The sequence below is a fragment of the Vulpes lagopus genome, chromosome 15 (genome assembly GCF_018345385.1).
Source record: "Vulpes lagopus strain Blue_001 chromosome 15, ASM1834538v1, whole genome shotgun sequence".
NCBI lineage: Eukaryota > Metazoa > Chordata > Mammalia > Carnivora > Canidae > Vulpes > Vulpes lagopus.
Window position 1 is genome coordinate 14,645,589 of NC_054838.1, and position 23,782 is coordinate 14,669,370.

Sequence of the window (23,782 nt, forward strand, 5' to 3'; positions counted from 1 at the left end):
CAGATGCAGACAGCTCATCCACAATCTGGAAACGCCCAGAGTCACTTCCACCAGCAGAGGCTGACGCAGGGCTGATCTCAGCCCAACTAACCACTGAAACAAAGCCCTCAAAACCACAGAGTCTTAGTCAATCTGGAGCCAGACCCAGAAAAACTGAGGCCCTTGCCTGGGACCACTCAGCAACCATCCACACATCCTTGGGGTAATTCAAATGGTGGGGCTGGGGGCCTGGTCTTCATTTATTCAGCCATCTGGCCACGGCTACCCTGACAGGAGCATCACTCTCCCCCCATTGTGCACACACAGGACCACATAGCTGGGAAGGGCCAGGGCATGATACTTCACTCACTATTAAAGAAAAAAATCAAACCGAAGCACACAACTCAAGCTCAAACTCAAAGATGGTCCTCCCTTGAATATGAAACCAATTAATTCACTGATGTCTTATATAAGGAACAAGAAATAGAAAACCTTTTGCAACTAAAAAGCAGATAGCTCTGTGGACTAAAGAAGGAAGAAGGCAGGGAGGAGGATGGAAGACAAACAGAAGGGGGGACCAGAAGAGAGGGGTCCCCACAGGGGAAAGGAGCTGAGGTGGGGGGACGGCCAGAGCTCACGGAGATGGCAGCACCAGGCCTCAGGCAGGAGGACAGTGCTGTCCACCTCCACTCCACTGAGACCCGGGCACTGCTCTTTCAAACTGGGGATATACACAAACCACCACTCAGAGGCCCGGCTCGATGAGAATCAGCATGGTGCCGGACCAGGGGCCCTGCCACATGTCCTGGAGAACCAGGTTTGGAGGGCAGCCTGCAGGTGTGCAGGTTGGAAGCCCGGGGGTCCTTGGGGCCTGCACCTCTCTTGCCTGTCTGACCCACCCTCTGAGTAGATAGTTCCAGAAGAGCACCTCCCCTTAGCTGATGTCTGGGGTTCAACCCGCTGTGCTGGGCACCCCTGAACGGCCCAGCACTCTCAGAGTTAACTCAGCCCCTGCACCCCATGCTCCCACCCAGCACTGGAACGGGGGTAGTGGGGGGCACATTCCTTCACACCATCTCCCCTAATGGGAGCTGTCTCCTCACTGTGCAGATGGGTAAAACCGAGGCCCAGAGCTGCAAGCCAACCTGTGTTGTTTCCACTAGATGTCAGGGGGAATGAAGAGCACGTGTGTTATTAATATAATAACCTTAAAGGGAAAGGTTACATACGATATTTACACACACACACACACACACACACACACACACACACACACACTACATGGGTAAAGGGCTTTATAAATTATAAAGTTTCATAAATGATGGCTACATCCTCTCGACAAGCTGTTGAACCTCTTCAAAGGGGCTAGGGCCCACTTACAGAGTTCCTTCTAGTCTGTTATTCAACTAAGGACTGCCCCCACCCCCCAGCACCATATCTAACCTCTGCTTCATCCCTTCGTGGGCAAGGTCTTGTTTGCTTTTCCAAACCCACTTTTTAAGCACTGGAGAGCTCTGTGCGGCTTCCCACATTTCCAGGAGAACCATGAGCTCTGCTTAATGCCTTTAGGGATAGCCCTCCCCCTGCAGCTAGCTCCAGAGCTTTCAACTCCCCAAGTGAGGAAGCAAGGAAACCCCAACCAGCAGCAGGAACCAGGCCACCCCCCCAACCCCCAACCCCCCCCCCACCCCCCCCACCCCCCCACCCCCCCCCCCCACCCACCCCCCCCCCACCCCCCCCGTTAAGAGCAATTTGGCCCACCTTCTAGTTCTAGGTCTCTTGCGCTAAACACCTACTGTGCGCCTGGGAGGCATCTGGCACCTGCCGAAGGAAGTGTAGGATTTCAAAGTCTCTGGCCATATTTAGGAAACGAGATTGCAGCTGGGGGTTGGGGCTCAGCATGAAGCAGTTTAGAGGAAGCATGCCAGGGCCTAGGGGGTCACATCAGTTTTCTCCAGGCCTCCAGAGGGCCAGAGCTTCTGCTTTCTCACACCCTGTATATGAGTTTGGACATCCTTACTGCCTGCCTCCCTGGGGACAGCTGAGCCACGCAGTGTAGCCAAAGAACACTACTGGCTGGAACTGAACTGAACTACGAACTGAAGTCCTCTGCTTCGGGGCCTTGGTCTGCTCATCCATGAAATGGTACCAGTAACTTCTATCTGCATCACAGAGCTGCCAGGAGGCTCAGATTCCAGCCCCAGCCGACACTTCAGGGGACGGCTCAGAGATGGCCAGATTCTGTCATCTGGACTGGAAGTAAGAGAGGGAGAAGCAGCTTAGGAAAGAGAGGATACAGGCAAGGAAGGTCTTCTGTGTGGGAAAGTGCTCTAGACCTGGTCAAATGTGGAATATTTCCCCACTGTGCCTTCCAGCACTAAATCATGGTTTCCTTTTAGCAGCGACCATTTATTGAAAGCTCATCGCTTTCTTTCCAGCATCTAGAGCATTGTCATCATGACCCTAAATATACGTGTGTGTGTGTGTATTGGCTAAAAGCTAATTGTTGCTCCAAGTCCTCTACAAACACCTCATGAAACAGGAGGAATCCTGGGGGAGACAGGTGAGGAACCCCTCCTTTGGCCATCGACCTTTTTTTTTTTTTTTTTTTAAATAACTATCTAGGCCACAGGAAACCTTGCTTCCTCCCCTCCTGCTACATAAATGTGTATGGCAGAGATTCAGGACCAGAGTGATTCTGGGCACCTGGAGGCTGAGCGATCGGGGTAACCTCACTGGCCCCTTGCGCTTGACAGAGAAATAAAAAAACCATAGGACCCAATAGGCTCTGGTTACCACTGTGGCTATTAACGCCCCCAAATTACACTCCACCCAACCCCCTTCTCCTAGCAGCCTGAAGCAAGGGATCCCCGAAGTCATTCCCTCAAAGCTCATTCTTGTGTCAGTAAAAAAATGGAAAGGCTCAGGGGTGGGCTTGGCTTAATATAGCGTCTGGAATCAATTTGTGAAGCCTTTCAGAGAACTGAGACTATTTCACCACAAAACCCCAATGTCACTTTCTGGGACAGACAGGACAGGGCACTCAGGAGCTCAGTGTCCCATGGACAACTTGGAAATGGGCCCCTCCTCCAGTTTACCTCTCCTGGGCTGGGACTGCAGAGGATCCGCTGAGCTCCAGCCCTGCAGCCTCCGTGGACAGGGATGCCCAGTGGCTGTGGCCTGCAGGGCGCCCTCCTTTGGGATACAGACACCAGTAGGAGGAAGGTGAACAGAGAGCAGCTCACAGGGCAGGGAGATAGCCAAGGTCTAAAGAGCCCCATTGTTCAGATTTCTTTTGCTCTGACAACTGGTAATCACGACCGAAGTAATGACCTTACTCTGTGTCAGGCTCTGTTCTAAGTGCTTTACTCTATGAATTCCTTCAGGTCTTATTCTTACCCAGTTAAGTGGGTACCATTATCTTCTCTGCTTTACCACTGAGGAAATTGAGGTACAAGGTGGTTAAGTAACATGCTCAAAGTCACACAACTATCACAGATCCCGGCCAGCATCCCCCCGGTGATATTAAAGATACGAGACACGCCACTAACCCCTCTTAGCCCAGCTCAGTCTCAGAAACACTCCCTTCTCTCGCAGGCCCAGGCAGAGCAGAGGGGGGTGGATTCTGGGCTCTGAGCTGGAGCGAAGGCTCTGTGTTTGGGCTAGAACAGGGAGGAGGACACACAGAGTACGGACTTTGATCCTCCCTTGCTGTACCCCCAATGGATGCCCATCAGGCTGAGACCCTGGCAATCATCTGAACAAATGGTGCAATGTTCAGCCGGCCACACCGTACGTTTTTGCCTACTCTGAAAATTAAGCTGGAACAGAATGTGTTTCCGAGGCTCAGCAGAGTTAAACAGCAGAAAGTAAGACCACAACACATGTCATCTGAACCCAGTGACCACAAAGCCTTTTTGGATTCAGTGCTTAATTAAGAAAAACAAAAAAAGGAGGATATGGAGTCATGATGGCATCGAGCCACTTCCCCCCATACTCCTAACTTCCTGTATAATGAAGCATTCTGTCTCTTTAGCACCTTATCACCAAGATAACAATAGGCTACGTTTCTCCACTTAAGAGCAGTTGGCTTGAAACAACAGACGCAGAAGCAATGCGAGTGGCCGAGGGTCTGCAGAACCACCGAGGATACTGATTAATGGGTTTCCCAGGTCTGCTATCAGCTGTTCCAGACACTAAGAGTAGGCACTGTTCTTAAAACATGCTACACCAAAGGCCCTATCGCAGGCACTCCGGGGAGATTAGCCTACGCATTCCCAACCTGTGAGTCAGCCTGGAGGTGAGCCAGAGAGAGCCAAGGTGGACAGAGGAAAGGCGGGGAGAGGTCTGAGAGCCTGTGGTTCTCACTGTTGCTCCAAGAATGGAGACTGGCACACGCACGGGGCATTAAGACACCAGCTCGGACTGGAACAATGGACCACCTGGTCTGGCCTTAATTAAAAGAGAGACACAGAATTACACCACATTTAGAAGAGGTCTTAAAGGGGCTATCTGGTAGAACCTTGCATGGCACAGAAGAGACAGAGCAGAGTAGGGAGGGACAGAGAGAGGAACTTACATTTTTGAGGACTTCCTTTGTGCTAGGAATGATTCCTAATGTGGTGCTAAAAGTCATAAGGTATGTTTTAACACTGCTGTTTTAGAGAAGAGGGAATTGGGACTAACGCCACTCAAGTGACTGGTCCAGTGTCCCAGACTAGTAAGTGAAGGAGCTGAGATGGGACCCAGGTCGCACCCAGGCTCTTCCCAGCATGACCTGCTGCTGTGCATAAGCAGGCTCCACACAGCTCCTGACCCCTAGTGCCTAGCTCTGTTTCATCAGGTCAGGGGTCCTCTACATGCCATGGGTGAGTCTGGCAACCCAGTGAAGCCTATAGGCACCTTCTTAGAATAACATCTTGAAATGCATAGAACAAAAGGTGAACACATTCAACAACATATCTAATAATATATTAAAAAATAGGATCTAGCCACAGCTCTAACACCTTACATGATTTCCAAATGATAGTAAGTGTAAACCAGAGGCTGAGGAACTGTAACAAGCACAAGGACAAATGGAAACATCTGTGATTTCTATTGGCCATAGAATCACAGGCTCTCCTAATGCAGGTTTGCTGCCAACATTCATGACTGGGGACAATGCTACATTCTGGTTAGAGGTGAGTGAAAATTAAAATTTCCCCCCATACAAGTTCACAGACTCCTGAAGATTAAGCAAACCTCATAACATAACAGGTGGCAAATAAACACATGAAAAGATACTTGCCATCATGTCATTAAGGAAATGCAAATTCAAACAATAATGAGATACCACTACGTGGCTAATCAAGTGCCCCAAATCTAGAACATTGACAGCATCAAATGCTTCAGAACAACAAGAACTGACACTCATCGCTGGCGGAAATGCAAATTGGTACAGTCACTTTGGGTGAGAGTCTGACAGTTTCTTACAAAACTACACATACTCTTAACCATATGACCAAGGAGCAATTGGGCTCCTTGGTATTTGCCCAACGAAGTTGAAAATTTATGTCCATACAAAGACCTGCACAGGGTTGTTTATAGCAGCTTTATTCATAGTTGCCAAAACTTGGAAGCAACCAAAACGTCCATTTGGTAGGTGAATGGATAAATTCTGCTACATTCAGATGATGGAATATGAGCCCCAGAGAGAAATGAGCTAGGAAGCCATGAAAAGACACGGAGGAGACTTAAACATATATTACTGAGTGAAAAAGGCTGATCTGAAAAGGCTCCATACTGTATGGTTCCAACTGTGTGACATTCTGGAAAATAACATCAAAAAACTACGGAGACAATAAAAAGACCATGGTTGCTAGTGGCTGGGAAGGTGGGGAGAGGGGTGAACAGGCAAAGCACAGAGGATTTTTAGGACATGAACTATTCTGTATGACATCATTATGATAGATACATGACATCACTGTTTAAACCCACAGAATGAACAACACCAAGAATGAACCCTGAGGTAAATATGGACTTTGAGCGGTGACGATGTGTCAGTATAGATTCATCAGTCAAAATAAATCTACCAAAAATAAATAAATAAATAAATAAATAAATCTACCACTCTCAGGGCGGGGGGTGGGGATGGTGTAGATAGTGAAGGCGGCAGGGGGTATATGGGAAACCTCTGTACCTTCCTCTTAATTTTGCTGTGAACCTAAAACTGCTCTGATAAAAATTAAAAAAAAACAAAAACACCCCAAACCCCCAAAAAACCACAGAGTAGAGCAACACTACGATGAGTTCTCAGCATGGGGACACCTATAAACCTTTCCCTCAGACCTGTAGGGCAAAAGAGTAAGTTTGCCTTTACTGGATGCTCACAACATTGTAGGCTCTCATCGAAGCGGCTGCACTTCCTGCTTACAACTCCTTGAAGGGGGTAATATTGCCTTCATTTTACAGATTAGAAAATTCAGGTTTCAAGGTTGAATCTTAAGACAGGTTAGATAAATCTGCCTACAACACTCTGAGTTACTGGATTAATGTAATCAGAGCGATGGCAAAGCGAGCTGTTAAAAAACCTTTTACCTCGAAACTCCTTAAATTTGTACAAATAAAACGAAATAAGTCAGGTTGCTGGAGCTGATGTAAAGCTGTGAATGCTAACTTTAACCCCAAATTTAGAAGCTACTACACCGGTCAAAAGAGCTTCAGGAATGTTAACTGAGAGCGCCCTAAAAGCACTCACTCAAATGTGAAATTCTAAAACCATGAATTCGTAAGTGCAAATTAATGTTGTTGTTAAATTAATGTTGTTAAATATTTTGGACAGGATTTCTTCTTCTTTTTTTTTTTTTTTTTTTTATGATAGTCACACAGAGAGAGAGAGAGAGAGAGGCAGAGACACAGGCAGAGGGAGAAGCAGGCTCCATGCACCGGGAGCCGGACGTGGGATTTGATCCCAGGTCTCCAGGATCGCGCCCCGGGCCAAAGGCAGGCACCAAACCGCTGCGCCACCCAGGGATCCCTCTTTTTTTTTTTTAATTTTATTTATTTACTTACTTGCTTATTTATGGTGAGAACAAGCAGGGAGAAGGGGAGGGGGAAAGAGAAAAATCTTAAGCAGACTCTGCACTGAGTGCAGAGCTCCGTCTCACAACCCCGAGATCATAACCTGAGTAGAAACAAATAGCCCCATGCTCAACCGACTGAGCCACCCAGGTGCCCCCAGACAGGATTTCTTTTGAAAATTAGGGTAAGAATGGAGTCTGAGCACCAGCCCCTGCCCTATCTTTGACTCTCCATACTAAATGTTGAAGAACTACTGTGGTTGGAGGCACAATGGGTTTCGTATTTCTGACACTGTAAGTGCCTACAGTGAGGTCCTCACCCAAAAGGCCAATTCATTGGACCCTGCAGTCTGGGACCCCTGGTTCTGAACATTCTTGCATTCTTCCATTTATCCCATGAAATTCCAGGCAAGCCCTTTAGTCTGGTTAAGTCTCAGTTTCCCCATCTATAAAGTCAAGATGGTAACACCAGCCCTTATTGCCTCACAGAGTGAGTAGGAGAATCAAGTGAGATGCTAGGTGCAAAACTGCTTCTTGAGCAGAGAAGTGTAATCTCATTGTGATGCATCACTAAATGCTAATAAAGGATAAGTCATTCAGTAGGATCTGGGGTCCCATGGTAAATCTGAGCGGGGTCGGGGGAGTACAAGAGGCTCTGGCAGAAACAGCAGGGATCATAAATCCATGCTGCCCACACCTGTCACTGAGGTTAGCAGCAGCAAAAAAGCCAATGATGTGCTCTTTAGGGCAACCCTTCCTGCCAACAAGGCATGAAAACATGGGGAGAGTGGGACGCCTGGGTGGCTCAGCGGTTGAGCGTCTGGCTTCGGCTTGGGGCGTGATCCCGCAGTCTGGGGATCGAGTCCCACATGGGGCTCTTAGCATGGAGCCTGCCCCCTCCCCCTCTGTCATGAATAAATAAAACATGGGGAGAATTTGGACCTGGTGATACTCAGGTTCACAATTCCTTGCAAGGGAGCAGAACTTGCATTCTCCCCTCCGCCACCGACCAGGGTTTGTGGACTTCACCTAGGTGCCTCTCTCTAGGGAGGAGAGTTTCAAGGAGATGGTGACCTGCCACGTCCAATGTCTGAAAGACACGGAGTAGGCAAGGATATGACAGTTGTCCTGGGCTCGGCTAACTCCAAGGTCCCCGGGGACCCGGAAAACAATCAACTCTGCTGGCCTGGTGGGAAGGAAGCTGGAACAAGAGGGAGGTGGAAACCACAGGAACAAGGAGTACACAGCTCACCTTCCCCAAGACCCTGGTTGAGAAGGGAGGAAGAAACAGCTCTGATGGCATCAGTTCCGTGAGAAGGGACGGCTGCAGGAGGCTGGGGAGGGAGCTGAAGGAAACTGGCCTAGACTTTTTAAAAAGTCCTGTCCTGGCATCACCATGTGCAGCTCAGCACGGAGTTACCCTAAGTCGGTCCTGAGACAGTCTGCCCTGAGACCTTCTCTACCAGGGCAGGTTCGAGGCAGATCTCCCAGGGTGGGGTCAGCCTGCAGTCAGGGCAGCAAGAAACCTGTGAACACGACTGCAAAGACAGCCCCCAGGCTCCAGGATGGGCAAGCAAATGAAGGCAAGGAGAGGCGAGGCTGGTGGCCGGGCAGGCAAAGGAGGAGTCGGCGGAGGACGGGACCCCAGGCTGAGGCCAGGTGCAGGGAGCGTGCCCTACTGAGAGGAGCAAGAGTTTTCAGAGGTGGTTACAGATGAGCATTTTTGGTGGGTTGGGTGGAGCAGTTTTGGGTGGTGGCAAACTCCGAGGCATGGCCCTGGGAACAGGTTGCTGAGGCAGAGGTGGCAGGTGGCAGCTGCTAGAGCCGCAAAGGCGGAGGGTCTCTAAGGAGAGCGTAGGGGGTGGGGGTGGGCATAGGACACATGGGAATGCTGGCCACAGCAGAATGGGGAGGGGGTGGGGAGCAAGGAGCGCAGCATGGCTAGGATGGGGCAGGTGGGAAGGGAGTTCTAGAACACCAGGCTAGTGAGGTAGGAGCGGGGGCATCAGCCAGGGCACCAGGCCAAGCTGGGGGTGGGACTGTCCAACAGGTACCAGGGAGCCGCAGATTTGAGCAGAGCCACAGTCACAGTCAGATCTATGCTTCGGAAAGATGGTTCCACGGGGCGGGTAGCTGGGATGGAGAGGGAGGAAGGCAAAAGGAAGTTCAGAGCCTGGAGACCATGACCACCTGGGTAAGAGGTCACTGCTGCCACCAAAGTGGGGGAGGCAGGGAACGGAGGGAAGGGGATGGGCATGAATGGAATTGCAAAGGAAGCAGCAGCGGGACTTGGAGACTACTCAGGAGAAGTGAAGAAACCGGAGCAGGTGTCAGAATGAACTTGGTGAATGTGATTTAAAGGTGCCCAAGGGGCATCCTAAAGATATCCACAGGTACCTGGGTGGGGCCATAGGGCTCAAGAAGGTAGGGATGGGGGGCACCTGGGTGGCTCAGAGGTTGAGTGTCTCCCTTCCACTCAGGTTGTAATCCGGGGTCCTGGAATCAAGTCCCACATTGGGCTCCCCGCACAGAAGCAGTAGCACAGAGCCTGCTTCTCCCTCTGCCTCTGTCTCTTCTGTGTCTCTCGTGAATAAATAAATAAAATCTTGAAAAGAAAAGAAAAGAAAAGAGAAAAAGAAAACAAAAAAAGAAAAAGAAAAGAAAAGAAAAAAGAAAGAAAAGAAAAGAAAAGAAAAAAAGAAAAGAAAGAAAAGAAAAGAAAAGAAAAGAAAAGAAAAGAAAAGAAAAGAAAAGAAAAGAAAAGAAAAGAAAAGAAAAGAAAAGAAAAAAGAAAAAGGTAGGGACTGTAGAGTCATCTCCATGGGGAGTGACAACTGAGTGTAGGGAAAGCAAAAGGAGTCAGACACGAGCCTTGGAGGACACCAAGTATGTCTTATGGAAAAGGAGAAAAAGCAAGAAGGTGGCTTTCAAAACTGAATCAGGAAAGTTGCATCACAAATGCAACAGGAGAGTTTCAAGGAGGAGGAGGTAATTAACCGCTACCAGGTACTTTAAGTGCTTTAGGTATAGTTCGCATATAACCTTCATCTCAGCCCTGTGTGTTGGCACTTACTATTATTCCCATTTCACAGATGAAGAAACAGAGGCAACATCACAATACTTAGTAAGTAGTGAAAGAGAGTTCTCAGAATAAAGCCAAACGTCGTTACAGCAGACAACACAGAAGGCCCTTCGATGATCTGCCTCCTGGCCACCACCCCCAGGCTCCTCTCCTACCACTATCCACTTTGCTCACCCCAGCCCTGTCTTGGCTGCCTGGCTGCTTCTTCCAGCTGGCTGGGAGCTTTCCCGCCTCAGGGCCTTTGCACTTGCTGTCCTCTCTGAACAACCAGCTCTTTGCCTGGCTGACTGCTCCTCACCTAGAGATCTCAGCTTAAATGCCACCTCCCTGATGCCCTGTCTAGAATCAACTCCCCACCCCAGTTCTAGCACAACACCCACAACGTAAGGTCCTTCTTGGGATGACATGATAAAATATCTCCGCGTGTTTCTGTTCTCTCCTAACTGGACAGAAAGGCCTGCGAGTGTAGGCGTCTTCTCTGTCTTCACCCTTCCATGTGGCGCCCAGCTCAGAGAGCCAGCGCTTAGCGGTCATTCGGTGAGGGAGTAAAAGAGTAAATTAATGAACATACTTCCTCTTAGGTAGTGTTAAATTCTGTGGACATTCAGGAGGATTTTGTTCCTTCCGAGAAGACTTTAAATTAGAAGTACCAAAAAAAAAAAAAAAATTAGAAGGACCAGGTCTGCCCAAACAGCAGCAAGGCTGGTTTTAGTCCCTCCCTAATCTGCTGTTACGTGGTGAAAGCACACACAGCTCCTTGAAGACATGACACACACGGGATGCAATAAATTCCTTACGCCTGAGACAGCTGTTTACTCACAGCTGGGAGACCGGTCTACCTTCCCTTCCAGTATCACTCAGACTCCACATCCCTTCCATGATGAAGTTTCATGTGACTCTCCACTCAAAAGCCTTCCACGGCTTTGTGTCTCATTCGGAGTCAAAGGCAAAGGTCCTTCCAGGGGTTTCATGGTCCACACATATGGGTCCCTTCCTGGATGCCTCCTGGTGCCATCCAACCTCTACATTTTTCTTGCTGTTTCCAGAACATACTGAGCACCTTCACTTGTCAGCACCTCTGTACCAGCTGCTGTTCCCTTTGTGGCCTCTAAGAGCCACGTGCTCATGTGCTCACTTTCTTTAATTCTCTGTTCAAATACTGTTGTCATATAGAAGCCCTCCCAGCACATCCTAATGTAAAACAGCAACCCACCCCTGCTCGGGATACCCACATCTCTTTCACCTTGTTTTCTCTTTATTTTCTCACTAGCACTTACCAGTAACACACACACACACACACACACACACACACACGCACACACACACGTTTAGTCTCTGCCTCTCCCTGAGAAGAACGAAAACTGCAAGAAGGCAGGAATTTTATCCCTTTACTGCTGTATCCTGGATGCCTGACATGTAGTAGATGTTCAAAATTATTTCTCTGAGGGATTAATAATTGTGGGAAATTTAACTCAGGGATGGCAATTAAAAAAAAATACGAGTAGTTAGAAACAGTCTGGTCGTTACTCAAAAGTTGAATACAGAATTGCTATAGGACTCAACAATTCTACTCCTAGGTAGATACCCCAGTTCATTTCAGAGAACTGAAAATGGGAGCTTGAATGGATACCTGTACACCAGGGTCAAAACTTCTAGGATAGAAGTTTTATAAAGACAGAAAGTGGATCAGAGATTATCAGGGGCAGACGGGGAGAGGGTTGGGGAGTTACTGCTTAGTGGGTACAGGGTTTCTGTCTGGGGTGATAGCTTTTGGAAACACAAATAGTGATTGTTCTATAACATGATGAATGTAATTAATGCCACTGAACTGTATAGGTAAATTGGTAAAAAAAAATGGCAAATTTCATATAAATCCACAATTTCGGTTATGAATACTGCGCCAGTATTCATAATCGCTGAAAGGTGGGAACAACCCAAGTGTTCATTGATGGACGAGTGGACAAACAAAATGTGGCCTGTACACATACAATGTGGAACTATTTGGCTTCAGGAGGAAGGGAATTACAACACAGATGAGCCTTGAGGACATCATGAGAAGTGAAATAAGCCAGTCACAGAAGAACAAATACTGTGGGATTCCATTTATATAAGGTACCTAGTGTAGTGAGAGTCATAAAGGCAGAGAGCAGATGGTGGCTGCCAGGGGCTGGGGGAGGAGAGAGTGGAGAATTTTTGGTTAATGAGTCCAGTTTCATATGTTTCAGTTTGAATGATTTAAAAAAAAGGTTTGGGAGCTGGATTGTGTGATGGTTGCATGACAATGTAAATGCATGTATGCCACTGAACTGTATGCTTAAAAATGGTTACAAGGGTAAATGTCGTTATGTTTCACCATAAAAAACAAACAAACCCACCTTATACTCAATTCAGCTATTGGAAAGCTTTTAAGTGTGGTTGGAATAACTTGCATGGTGAGTCTACTTTCTCAACTGTAAATTTTATGGAATCTGAATACAGATTAAGTATTTTTTATTAAAATTTAGCCTCCAAATTGATATGTGCTGTAAGAGTAAAATGTATTTTGAAAGCAATTACATGTTGAAATGATAATATTTTTGATACATTCCGGTTGAATAAAATATATTAAAATTGAAAAAAAAAAAAAGAGAGGAGCAGATTCTCTCGCCTGTGCTACCGCACAGACAAACCTTGAAACACCGCACTAAGTGAGATAAGGACCAGACGCAAGACAGCAAATATTACATGATGCCACTTATCAGATAAGCCTAGAATAGAAGTTTTATAGGGACAGAAAGTGGATCAAAGATTATCAGGGGCAGACGGGGAGAGGGTTGGGGAGTTACTGCTTAGTGGGTACAGGGTTTCTGTCTGGGGTGATGACAACTTTTGGAAACACAAACAGTGATTGTTCTATAACATGATGAATGTAATTAATGCCACTGAACTGTATAGGTAAATTGGTAAAAAAAAAAAATGGTAAATTTCATATAAATCCACAATTTAAAAAAAGAAAAAAAAAAGGAAAGGGGAAAAGAAGTAAATGGAAGAGATCACTTCCTTAAAGCAAGGGAGAGCAATAAACAGCTGTGGAGTAAGCCTCAGGATGCTAGCTCCTTGGGCAAGGGGGTAAAGGAAACTTCCCTGGATTTGGACATAAAGGAATTTCCCCCTGATTTCGACAGCTCTCTCCTAAAGAAAGGATGCAAGAATAAAAATCTTCTCACTGCTGAACTCCTATGGACAAACGTTTGGTGACAGCTTGCTACCCCATATTTATATCTAAGATTACCACACATAAGAGGAGGTGGGAAGTATGCCAGGTGGCAATAAAATATGGTACATACAGCTGGAGGCTCTGAGCAGGCTCTGAAGTTAGAACATGTTTGGGTTTTCTTCCCAAGGAGCTGCAGTGAAGTTTAAGGTAAATCGCTTTTATGTAATATTATTTTATATATAGTACATAGGAGAAAGTATGGATAGACTCTTATAACTATGTCATACAGTACACCTCTTGTATTCCTGCGTGTGAAACATGTTACAGAGAGAACCGGGGCCCCCCACCCTTTGTCTTTCACAAAACCCATTTGCTGAAAGGCCAACTAGAAAAGGACCCACTGCTTGAACCTGCAGTCTTCTTCCACCCAATCCTGCTTTCTCTCCCATTCCTTTTGCAGGTGTTGATAGCTAATGAACACCTTCTACTCCAAACACCGTCTAAGCATCTGCTTTTGAAGATCTAACCTGTGACAAATACCTACCCCATTGTCAGGCATTATTCTAGGTGCTGGGGAATCAGCCAAAGTATAGATGACAACCCCTCCTCCCCATGGGGGTTTTAATGGGGTAACTGGGAACACTTTGGCCCACACAATAAGGCGACGTTTTGGTAGCTAGAGCAGCCATCTACCCTCTCTCTTCCTGTCTTGGAAGCAGATGTGATGGCTGCAGCTGCAACAGCCACCTTGCTACTACAGGTGACAAATATGATGGAACACCTAGGACTGCACTAGACAATTTAACAGCCATTAGTCACATGTGGCTTTTGAGCATCTGAAATGTGGCTAGTCTGAATGGAGATGAGCTGTAAAATACATACAGGATTTTAGGACTTAATAAAAAACATAAGATTTCTCACTATTTTTTATATTGACTCCAGGTTGAAATAATATTGTGGATACATTAGATTAAATAAAATATATTATTACAATCAATTCCACTATTTTTGGCACTTTTCAAATGTTGCTACTAGAAACTGTTAAATTACGTATGTGGCCTGCATTGTGTTTCTACTAAACAATGCGGACCTAGAGAATCAGAGAATATAGCCACCAAACCTCAAGCCACTCTCTCTCTCTCTAGTGATATCTGGTTTAAAAATAAGCTGGGTGCTTGAGACCTGGGGATGAGCCAGGCATGTCCCTGTCTTCACAGAGCCCACAGTGAGAGACACAAAAGCAATCAAAGAGGGATACTGATTAGCAAACTCTGGTAGGACTGGAGTCTGGGGTCCCCATTGGGCACCAGACCCAGACTGAGGATGGAATAAGAGAAAGGGATGTGGAGAAGAGATCAAGGAGGGTGCCCTGAAGGAGGTGATGCTTGCTCAAACTGAATCACGCAAAGAACAAGTTAGCTAGGCCAGGAAGGGGCCCCCATTTGGCACAAGCAGTATAGATCCTCCCTGGACCAGGGCTCTCAAAGATCCCATTACCTGCTGGAATTTGAAGAGGAAAGTATACACTTGTATTTGTTCCCCCTGCAAAAGAGCATTCAACTTCACTGATAGAGCAAACCTCTGAACAAAACTACGTATATGCAACTATTTTTCAACTTAAAGCCCTATGCAGACGTTGGGTGTTAATAACAGTAATGAAGTTGTTGTAGTTGTGGCTGTGATTGTTACAGAGGGGTCAGCCATCCCTGCCTGATTGTTACTGGACTGCTCTCTTCACTCAGTGTCCCTGCTCAAGGCCACCAGCTAGACTCCTGGATGCAGGGGGGTTGTCCATCCCAATGCTCACTCAGCAAGGCCACAGAGATCCAAGTAGGCTACACCCTGCTGTGGTCTTTCAAAGAAAGACTCTTCTTGGCCCTCTCCTGCCACTGTCACTGGGGAATGCCCGCTGGAAGCACCTCCAGGGAGAAGGCGACAATGCCTATAATATTTTCAATGTGATGCACATATATCCTTTGGCTCAGAATCCTCACAACTGTCCCATAGATATGCCTTCATGTGTATATGGAGCATGTGTGAGTAAATGTATTACAGCGCTATTTCAGAATGAGCTAAGCCGTTAAAGAGTGAAATGGGAAGCCACGAAAATAATAGAAGGATTAGAGCCCCACAAACTGATACAAAACAATCTCCAAGATCGAGGTGAGTGAAAGAAATGTGCACAATATTTTTTTAAAAATTTCCAGTAAAAAATAAGTAACGGGGGGATGCACACATCTGTTTGCACGCACACACGAACACACATGTAGAGACTTCCAGAAAAACCATATGGAAAAGAGTCCAGCGGTTGCCTCTAGGGTTGGGACCTGGCGGCTTGGGGAAAAGATATACCTACCACAGTACATGTTCTTGTCCTGCTTGAATGTTTTATTTTTTAATCATAAGCATACATCTCTTTTTTAAAGAACACTAGTTTTTTTTTTTCTTAAAAAGACAAAGAAGTCTTTATCTAACTGTATTTAGAAAATGAACCACAGTGAACCCGAGTTAACCACTTCCTATGAAGATAGCCAAAAAGAGAGAGCTTTACATCACACTTTAATATTTGGGAGATTGGATGCACTCAAGCTCATATATAATGTCCAGCGCACACACTCACGCGGAACCTGCCAACTCCACGTGGAGCAGTGGTGTCAAGCGTAGGGATGAACACAAACTCATTGTAACCTGGGCTGGAAGGCATGTCTGACACAGCAGTGCCAGGAGGCCATTACAGGTAAGCAGACAAATCCAGAGTTCACCTGCAGAACTGCATACCCCAGAGACCGTCCTCTGCTTTCCATAGCTCTATGGGCCATGCCTGCAGCTGGCCATATTAGGCAGAATGGCACTTGACATGCCCCAGCCAGCACAGCAGAGCCCTACTGTGAGGGCAGTGGTGGGTGATTTCAGAGGTCCGGAATGCCAGATAGGCTTATCTAGGCCTGGAGATAGCAGCCTTCCCTGCCAGCTTCACCCCTCCCACCCTACCTCCCTACCTCCTCCTGTGCTCTGCTCGTGGAGCTCAAGAACCACTTGCATCAGCTAAGCCTGGGCTACCCACCACTGGGGAGCCACTGCAGGGGCAGAGATGGGCAAGGGTCACAGTCAGGAACAAAAGGTAGGTGGTGACCCTGCTGGATGTTCACAAAATACAGACATTTCCTTCTCACAAGATAACCCAACAGTTTTCATTCTATAGGCTGGCCCCGTTCCTGCTGGTGACAAGAGTCCATGAGTCATTTCCTGTGAGCATGTTTTTATGATGTACAAGTGCCTTCTGGTCTGCGCTGGTTATCTGTGATTACTGAGCAACCCCATGGAAGGTGGTAGAAAGAACCCAGGGTCGGGAATCCAGGGCTCGTCCTCAATGGTCCCTAGGTCCTCTGTTTGACCCTGCAACCCTCTCTTCACAGCCTGGCCCCCGGGAGGCCCTTCTTTCCGGGTCACTTCCTGCTCATCCACCTATTTTGCTCTCTCTGGCTCTCACCCTCTCCCCACTCTCACCTTCATTCCTCTTACAAAACAACACAGTCTTCCTGGAATACAGCTGCCTGTCCTGTGTTCCCTCAGCTCGGCGAGGCAAACTTCTTCTCATACGTCAAGCTCCAAATCATACCTTCTCTTCCAGGAAGCATTGCCAGACTGCTCCGGTCATGCTCAGTCATTGCTTTTCTAGGCTCCTGCAGACTGTGTACACACCTGTCTCGTACACTTAGGATACCAGTGAAAATACTGGCCAGGCATGTGCGGTTCACTTATATGTACCAGGCAACGTTCTAAATCCCTCACAAAGATCGCCTGAGTTAGTGCTCACAGCAACTCCATGAGAGAGTGACCATTGCTATCCTCATTTTACACAGATCGCTACTGAGGACCCATGATTTAAGCAACCTGCCCAAGGCCACCGAGCTATCTCGTGGCTGACTGGTACCTAGACAAGTGACTGGCACACAGCAACTGCTCAATAATTATTCACCTCATGAATGACTAGGTAAATTAATAAATACAGAAATAATTATGTTTCTGTCTCCCAAACTGCTAAGAGCCACTTCTCATTTGTCTTTCAAGCCACCTCCCCTGTCAGGTGCATAGAGCGCTAGAAATACCTGCTGAATGAGTGAACAAAAGAATATTGGAGCCAACCCATCAATAGAGTCCAAATCCTGACAAAGTTGCCCGCTAGCCTCGGATAAATGGCTTCAGGTTCCTGGGCCCCTCTGTGTTACCTGTCAGATGTAGAGATTGTACACAACATCCTCTCCAGTTCCTTCTGATATTAGGTACATATAAAAGACCAGACTCCACAATTTTGTGATGACGGCAATTCCCATGCCAAACCTTATATTGCTTCCCCCCCCCCACCTTTCTGGGCTGTATTCCCCAGGGACATTACATAATTGGATGTGATATTTGATAAAGGTACTATCCGGATGCAGAACCAGTGTTAGTCCTAAAAGAGTTACTTTGGCTTGATCCTTGGATCACTGTATCCTTATCCAAACAGATCACACCCAGGGAAAGAATTATTAAGTGCCTGACAAAACCCTCATAACTAATTAGTAAACAATGATCCCAAGTTAGATTATGCAACTGACACCTAAGCCAATACTCTAATGACAATGTAGGTCCTTCTCCCTGTTCCCCTACCCCTATCAGAGGCTTCCTTCTCCAAACAGATGCTGGTCAATCTCCCTCAATCACCACTACCAACATACATGCATACACACACACACACACACACACACACACACACGCACACGCTCACTCACACTCGCACACTGCTGGCATGAAGAGCGCGGTAGCTGCTGATATATGCGGTGAAATGCTAAAGCCCTGATCCACTCCAGATGGTTCTGAGGTATCCGCAACAATGGAAAGTTTTGGGTTCTGGATGAGTTAATTTCTACTCTAGCTGTGGCTAGCCAGGAGCTTGACCATGTGCCTGATACCTGACACACCTATGTTATATGTCTTAGCATTAATGATCATCCATGTGCATGCTAATACCCAGCATTTCTTGTTTGGCTAATGCTCAGCGTAAACTACTACACCCAAGGATACCTAAGCGAGGTGTGTGAGTGAGACAGAGTCTGTTCATGTTAGAAGAGAGGGAGGACCCGTGTTCTGTGTTTTGTTTGACTCACAACAAGGACTGCAAGCTCTAGGTTCTTAGAGTTGGCCATTAACCATCCACATGAATCCGATATGGAGAGAGACTATACCATAACCAGGATGCACACAGTCCCTGTAGAGGACCCTGTTATTTATCCATCCCACATCTTGGGAACCTGCTCCTCCCTCATGTCTATCATATGATGCTTGAAAGGGCTACCAAAGACAGTAGCCAGTTCCCCTGGTTTGGGCACAATAATTGGTCCAGACACAGGCCAGTTAGAATCCTTCTCTAAAATTTTATTCAATATTGAGCAGGAGGAAAGAGAGTCTAGCCTTTGGGTCACAGAGCTATAAAGATAGGAACTAGAGGCCACATGGAGAAAATCTGTAGGAGAGAAGACTGGAGCCAACATAGAGCAAAACGTCCAAGACAAAGATGGAAGGAGAGAGGATGGGAAAAGACTCTCTGGACCTTCCTGTTTATACAAGTTAATGATTCTCTTTTTTTGTTTAGGTTTGAGCTGGGTTTCTGAAGTGTGCAGCTCAAGTGACCTCGCACAGTCAGAGCCATACTTGGAGCACATCTTCAAATGTGTTCCATGCTTCAGGATCTAGGTGGTGCTTAGGAGATGGGCTACCACACATTTGAAAGGTCCTTATTCCTCCTCCTCCAAGGCAGAAAATTCCTGAGCAAGATACACTCTCAACTCAGCATCACTAACTACCAATGTTAGTGCCTTCCCTTTGTATCCCCGGCACCAGTGGTGACCTGCCAACCTCAAGAGTCCACAAGGACTCTTCTATTTCATCTCATCGAGGCTTGAAAAATAAAGGCTGGCCAGACAGGCAAGGCAACTGACTGATGATTTTTGAAAAAAGGGCATCTTCCTAGTGGTCGAGCCTCCATTCCATCCCCCCGGGCGCTCACTCCCTCTGCAGGTCTGTCTTCAGAGCACCAAGAGAGTCCCCTCAACAGCCAGACACTGCTGGGTACATGAGGCCATGGCATTTCCTCATAGAATAAGGCCTCTGAAAACCTTCCCGAGAAAACACCTTACAGCCTGGCCACCTGACTTCTACGGGAACTTTTCAAAAGAAAGCTGCCACACACAGTTACTGAAAAGGGTGATACTTTGAAAGCAAACAGCTCCCCCCTCTCTCCAAGTCTGAAGAGCTTCCCAGGGAACCAGGAGCCATGAAGTCACAGCAGCTAGGTGGGGGTGGCACCTCAGCGACCTGTCGCACCCCTTTCTCTTCTCTTTCTTTAACACTTTTGTCTCCTCTGTGTAGGCATAAAGCTTGGCAGGTTATGGGCAGGCACTGCCTGGATGGCTAGAGCTCTGGGCTGAAGTTCTGGACTTGTGGGAATGCTCTTCTTATGCCCCATAAAGTCAGCGCGCCCCAGGCTTGGAGGAGCTTTGGCAGCTGTCCCCCTGGGGGCAAGGGAACGCGGCCGGCCGTATCCCACGGTACAGTCAACAGCTCCTCATCACCAAAACAAAAACACAACAGTCCTGATTGCCATGGAGAGTTCAATCCCCTTGTCTGGGATTGGCACCGACTAAAATTCCAAGGGCTCTGGCTAAACTACCTCCTGTGAGGTCTAAATACAGCACGCTCACTTTTAACCTAAACATACAGTCTGGACCACTGCCTGGGGCCGACAGCCCCCCAAGGGCCAGGCCGAGATGTCTTGACTTCCGGCTGCCCCTTAGGCAGTGTGCATTGCAGTGATAGAGATGTGATGTCCATCAATGTCACCTGTGGCCAAAGAGTGGGGGAAGTAATCAGCTTGTGGAGGGTTAACTATGAGTATGACCCTGAGCACAGAAATGCATCCTGGGGAAGAGGGTGGAGAGAAGAAGGGAAAGAGAGAGGGAGGAAAAGGCAGGAAGGACCAAAGACCTATTTCTTAGCCAATCAAAGTCAAGGGATCTTTCTACAAGATGGAATGGAATTTAGGGTGCAATCTCTTGAATCAGACCAAAGTTGCCTCCTTGTTGTGGGATCTCGAGCTAGATAATGGACTTCTCAGTTTCCATAGCTCTAAAATGGCCCAAAGGACCATGTAGTAGGTGTTCACTGAGACCATGTTTATACAGTTCCTGGCACACAGAAGTTGTTCAATAAATAGTAGCTACTAGCAGTAATAGTGGTGACAGTAGAAGCAAGATAATGCCAAGCATGCATTTATTCTCTCTGCCTTGGAGAGGCCACAGGAAGAGTAGCTGAGGCCTCTTAAGACAGAAGCTCCCACCCAGGGTAAGCTGTGCATGTGCAGGCAAAGGAAATCTTCAACCAAGCAAAATCTCACACATACCCATACCTATTAAGGACCTTAGAATGGCAAAATGGCAACAGCTTCCTAACCTCCCAGCAAGCCAACACGCACACCAACACGCATTTCTTACTCAAAGGTAAGAAATGTCTACACAGGATTTTCCCTTACCTTGGTGTTCATACAAGACTTCCCTCGCTTGTACTCCTTATGGGATCCACGTTTGTCCAGTTTGTACCACAGGGCTTTGGCCTTCCAGGTGGTCACCTTGGACTTGAGCTTGGAATAAAAGTTCCGGTGGTCCAGAGGGTCTAGGTCCAGGTGTCGTGTGAGGATGTTGAAGGCCTGGAGGGTGCCTTTGCACGTGGAAGCCTGGACAAAGTTCTCGAAGACCTGCCCGGCCTGGGTCTGCTTCTCATCCTCGTTTTCCCCCATGTTTCAGCAGCTGTGTAGAGCAGTGGTTTGGAGAAGCTAGAGGAGAACACCATGAAGTACCTGGAAAAACGTCACACCTGCAAAGGAAGGTGGGGGCAGAGGTGAGCTCCATGGTAATGAGGGCAGGGTTGGGGAATGGGTGCTGAGAGGGAAAAATAAAATTCCTTTGGGATGCTAAGCATACTAAACATAGCACTTAATGCTAAAGATAAATCGTCTATAGAAAAGGTACAATCATGCCTTCTGAGCTGGCAATGCTGTCTTGCTGGCTGTCTCTTTCCCCCTGCCAACACCCACTCCTCTCACTGGCTATAAAAGAATTACATACAGGTCACTCAAAGATATACCTTGGCTGATGTCAGCATTACCTGGTCAATCTTGTTATGAGCCAGATAATTCTAGAAATAACAACTAGAAAAGGGGGGGGGGGACAAACCAGAAAAGCACACCAGATGTAGCAAGCACCACGGAAATCTTTAATTCGTGGTGCTACAAATTAGTTGAGTAATATTAGTGTAATCTAGCCCCGTGACATTAGCACACAGACCAAAAAATTCAAAGCACCTGCCTCACTAGAATTCATGGCCTTCTCACATATCTTTAGACACAAAACGTTAAAGTCTTCCTCCACTATTTACCAGAGGGCAGGTCTTTCCCCTATACAGATGACAAATGTCAACTTCTCGAAACTTCCCTCTACTCCCAGTATCAGCTGCAAGCACAGCATCTACCTCAGTCAGACATACAGAAAGACACAGACACACAGGGGTCTCCTCCTGATGTGCAAAAGGAGTCTGCGCTCTGTGAGCCCAAGCTGTGAGTTGTTTGGAACAAGTGCTGAGGCCGATGGAAGGAAAAATGCAATGGGTATTCATTCACATTACGAAAATAGCTCGCCTGGGTTTGGGCCATTGGCCTGTCTCTCTGCACCACTCTAACCTCAGGCATTTCTTAGGAAAGTCATTCAAGTTTCAAAGGAACAAAAATAAGTTAGGGTCGATTTTCCAAAGCAAAAGCTATTTTTCCAGAACCCAAAGCTACTGCAAGAAGACAAGTGTAGAGGAACTAGGGTTGGCCCAGCTGTCAGGAGGGCTCGAGAGGGTCTGTAAACAAGAGCATACAGCAAGCATATCAAGCTTCCCCAGACAGAGGCCTGGTGGGAGGAGGTCAGCAAATACAGAGACAAGGCCCTAGGGCTGGGCGGCTTCCCACTCTCCAGACAGAAACACTGTTGTGGGTGCATTTGGATTGTGGGCTGGCCTTATAACATTAAAAGCAGAGCAAAGTGTTTATTTTCTTCCTTCATCCTTTACTCATTCATTCAGCAACAATTACTGGTGCCTAAGCAAGAGCCATGCAGCCCCCCAGGTACTGAGGATGCAGAGATGGGGCCTAGGGAGGAAGACAGGTGTATGAAGAGTTGATTATAGGACAACAGGAAAGCGCTTTTAAAAGATGAGCAAGGAAAAAAAAAAAAAAAAAGATGAGCAAGGTGCATGGAAGCCAGATAAGGAGGTGTCTGAGAGAGCCTAGACGTGTCCAGAGGAGCCACGGGGTAGGGCGGGCAGGGGGAGTGGAGGATGCCCCAAACACTACAATTTTAGGAACAAGATGAATTTCACTAGAAGACTAGGGAATAGAGGTTCTCAGGCAAAGGAAAGGCCATACAGATGTGAGTCGGGAAAGAGCCAGCACACAGCAAGCTCAGAGTTTCTAGAGTTCAGAACTCATGACAAGGTGTGGAGGGAGCATCCAGGGCAGATCATGGAGGGGGCAGGAGACAGAGCGACAGGGCAGAGAAGAGCCTCTGGGAAGATGAGGTGGTGGGAGGCAGTAACGAGCAAGGTAGCTGGGAGAGCCCCAGGAGAGAGGCGCGCACTCGCATGCACGCACGGTGTATGGCAGCCCGCGGGCAGCACCTGGGGGGGGGGGGGCGCTGCTGGGGGCAGACACCCAGACGCTGCTGGCCACGGGGGCGCTGACAACAGCAGGGACACCACCCCTCACCCCGTCCCCAGGAACCTCCGACATGCCTGGCACCGTGCGTGGCTGAGGGCCCATTCCGTGCGCCAGGCCTAGCCCGGGGCACTCTTGAGCCAGGCCTCTGTCCTCCAGGAGCCCTGACCTGGCGGCTCTGCTCCCCGCCACCCTGCAAAGTCACCGCGCATGGAGAGCTGGCCCTGTGCTTTGCCAGGTGCCCATAAGACACGGACTCCCTCCCAGATGCTCTCTCGGCTCCTTAAAGGTCCGCAGTGCTCACTTTGGCATCGCTCCCATAAACACTGCCTCCTACTGTTTCAGCTCTTCCCCAGGTACAAGACTTACCACCCAGAGAGCATAAACAGAGAGCAAGACTCGTTTGCTTTTCAGAGGGAAGGAACATCCCCAGTCTCTATCTTTGGAACCATTCCGGTGCCCAGCACTGAACAAAGGATGCGGCCGTTGACAAAGACAAAACTACTTGAATTCAGCTGGCACCCTGTAGTCCTTTCTGGGGATGGGCAGATGGTGCAGAGAGAGCCACCTGCCCATCCAGGCTTTGGGGCTATTGGAGCCCAAGTCCAAGCTCAGTTTGGCCCCTGGTTGCCCTCACGGCCTCACACAAGCCATAGAAGCTCTGAGCCTCAGTTTCTCCT

The 23,782-nt window shown here is 47.7% G+C and overlaps 1 protein-coding gene across 18 annotated transcripts in view; it reads right to left on the reverse strand.

The window, feature by feature from the left end:
* The window catches only part of LOC121476354 (F-actin-monooxygenase MICAL2), a 225,678-nt gene that overhangs the window by 155,570 nt on the left and 46,326 nt on the right, over positions 1-23,782 (reverse strand). For all 18 annotated transcript variants that reach the window (XM_041730300.1, XM_041730298.1, XM_041730308.1 and 15 more), the window contains exon 2: positions 20,883-21,223. In XM_041730300.1, coding sequence (XP_041586234.1) covers positions 20,883-21,146 — 264 coding nt within the window. In that variant the 5' untranslated portion in view covers positions 21,147-21,223. The remainder of the gene's footprint in view (positions 1-20,882; positions 21,224-23,782) is intronic.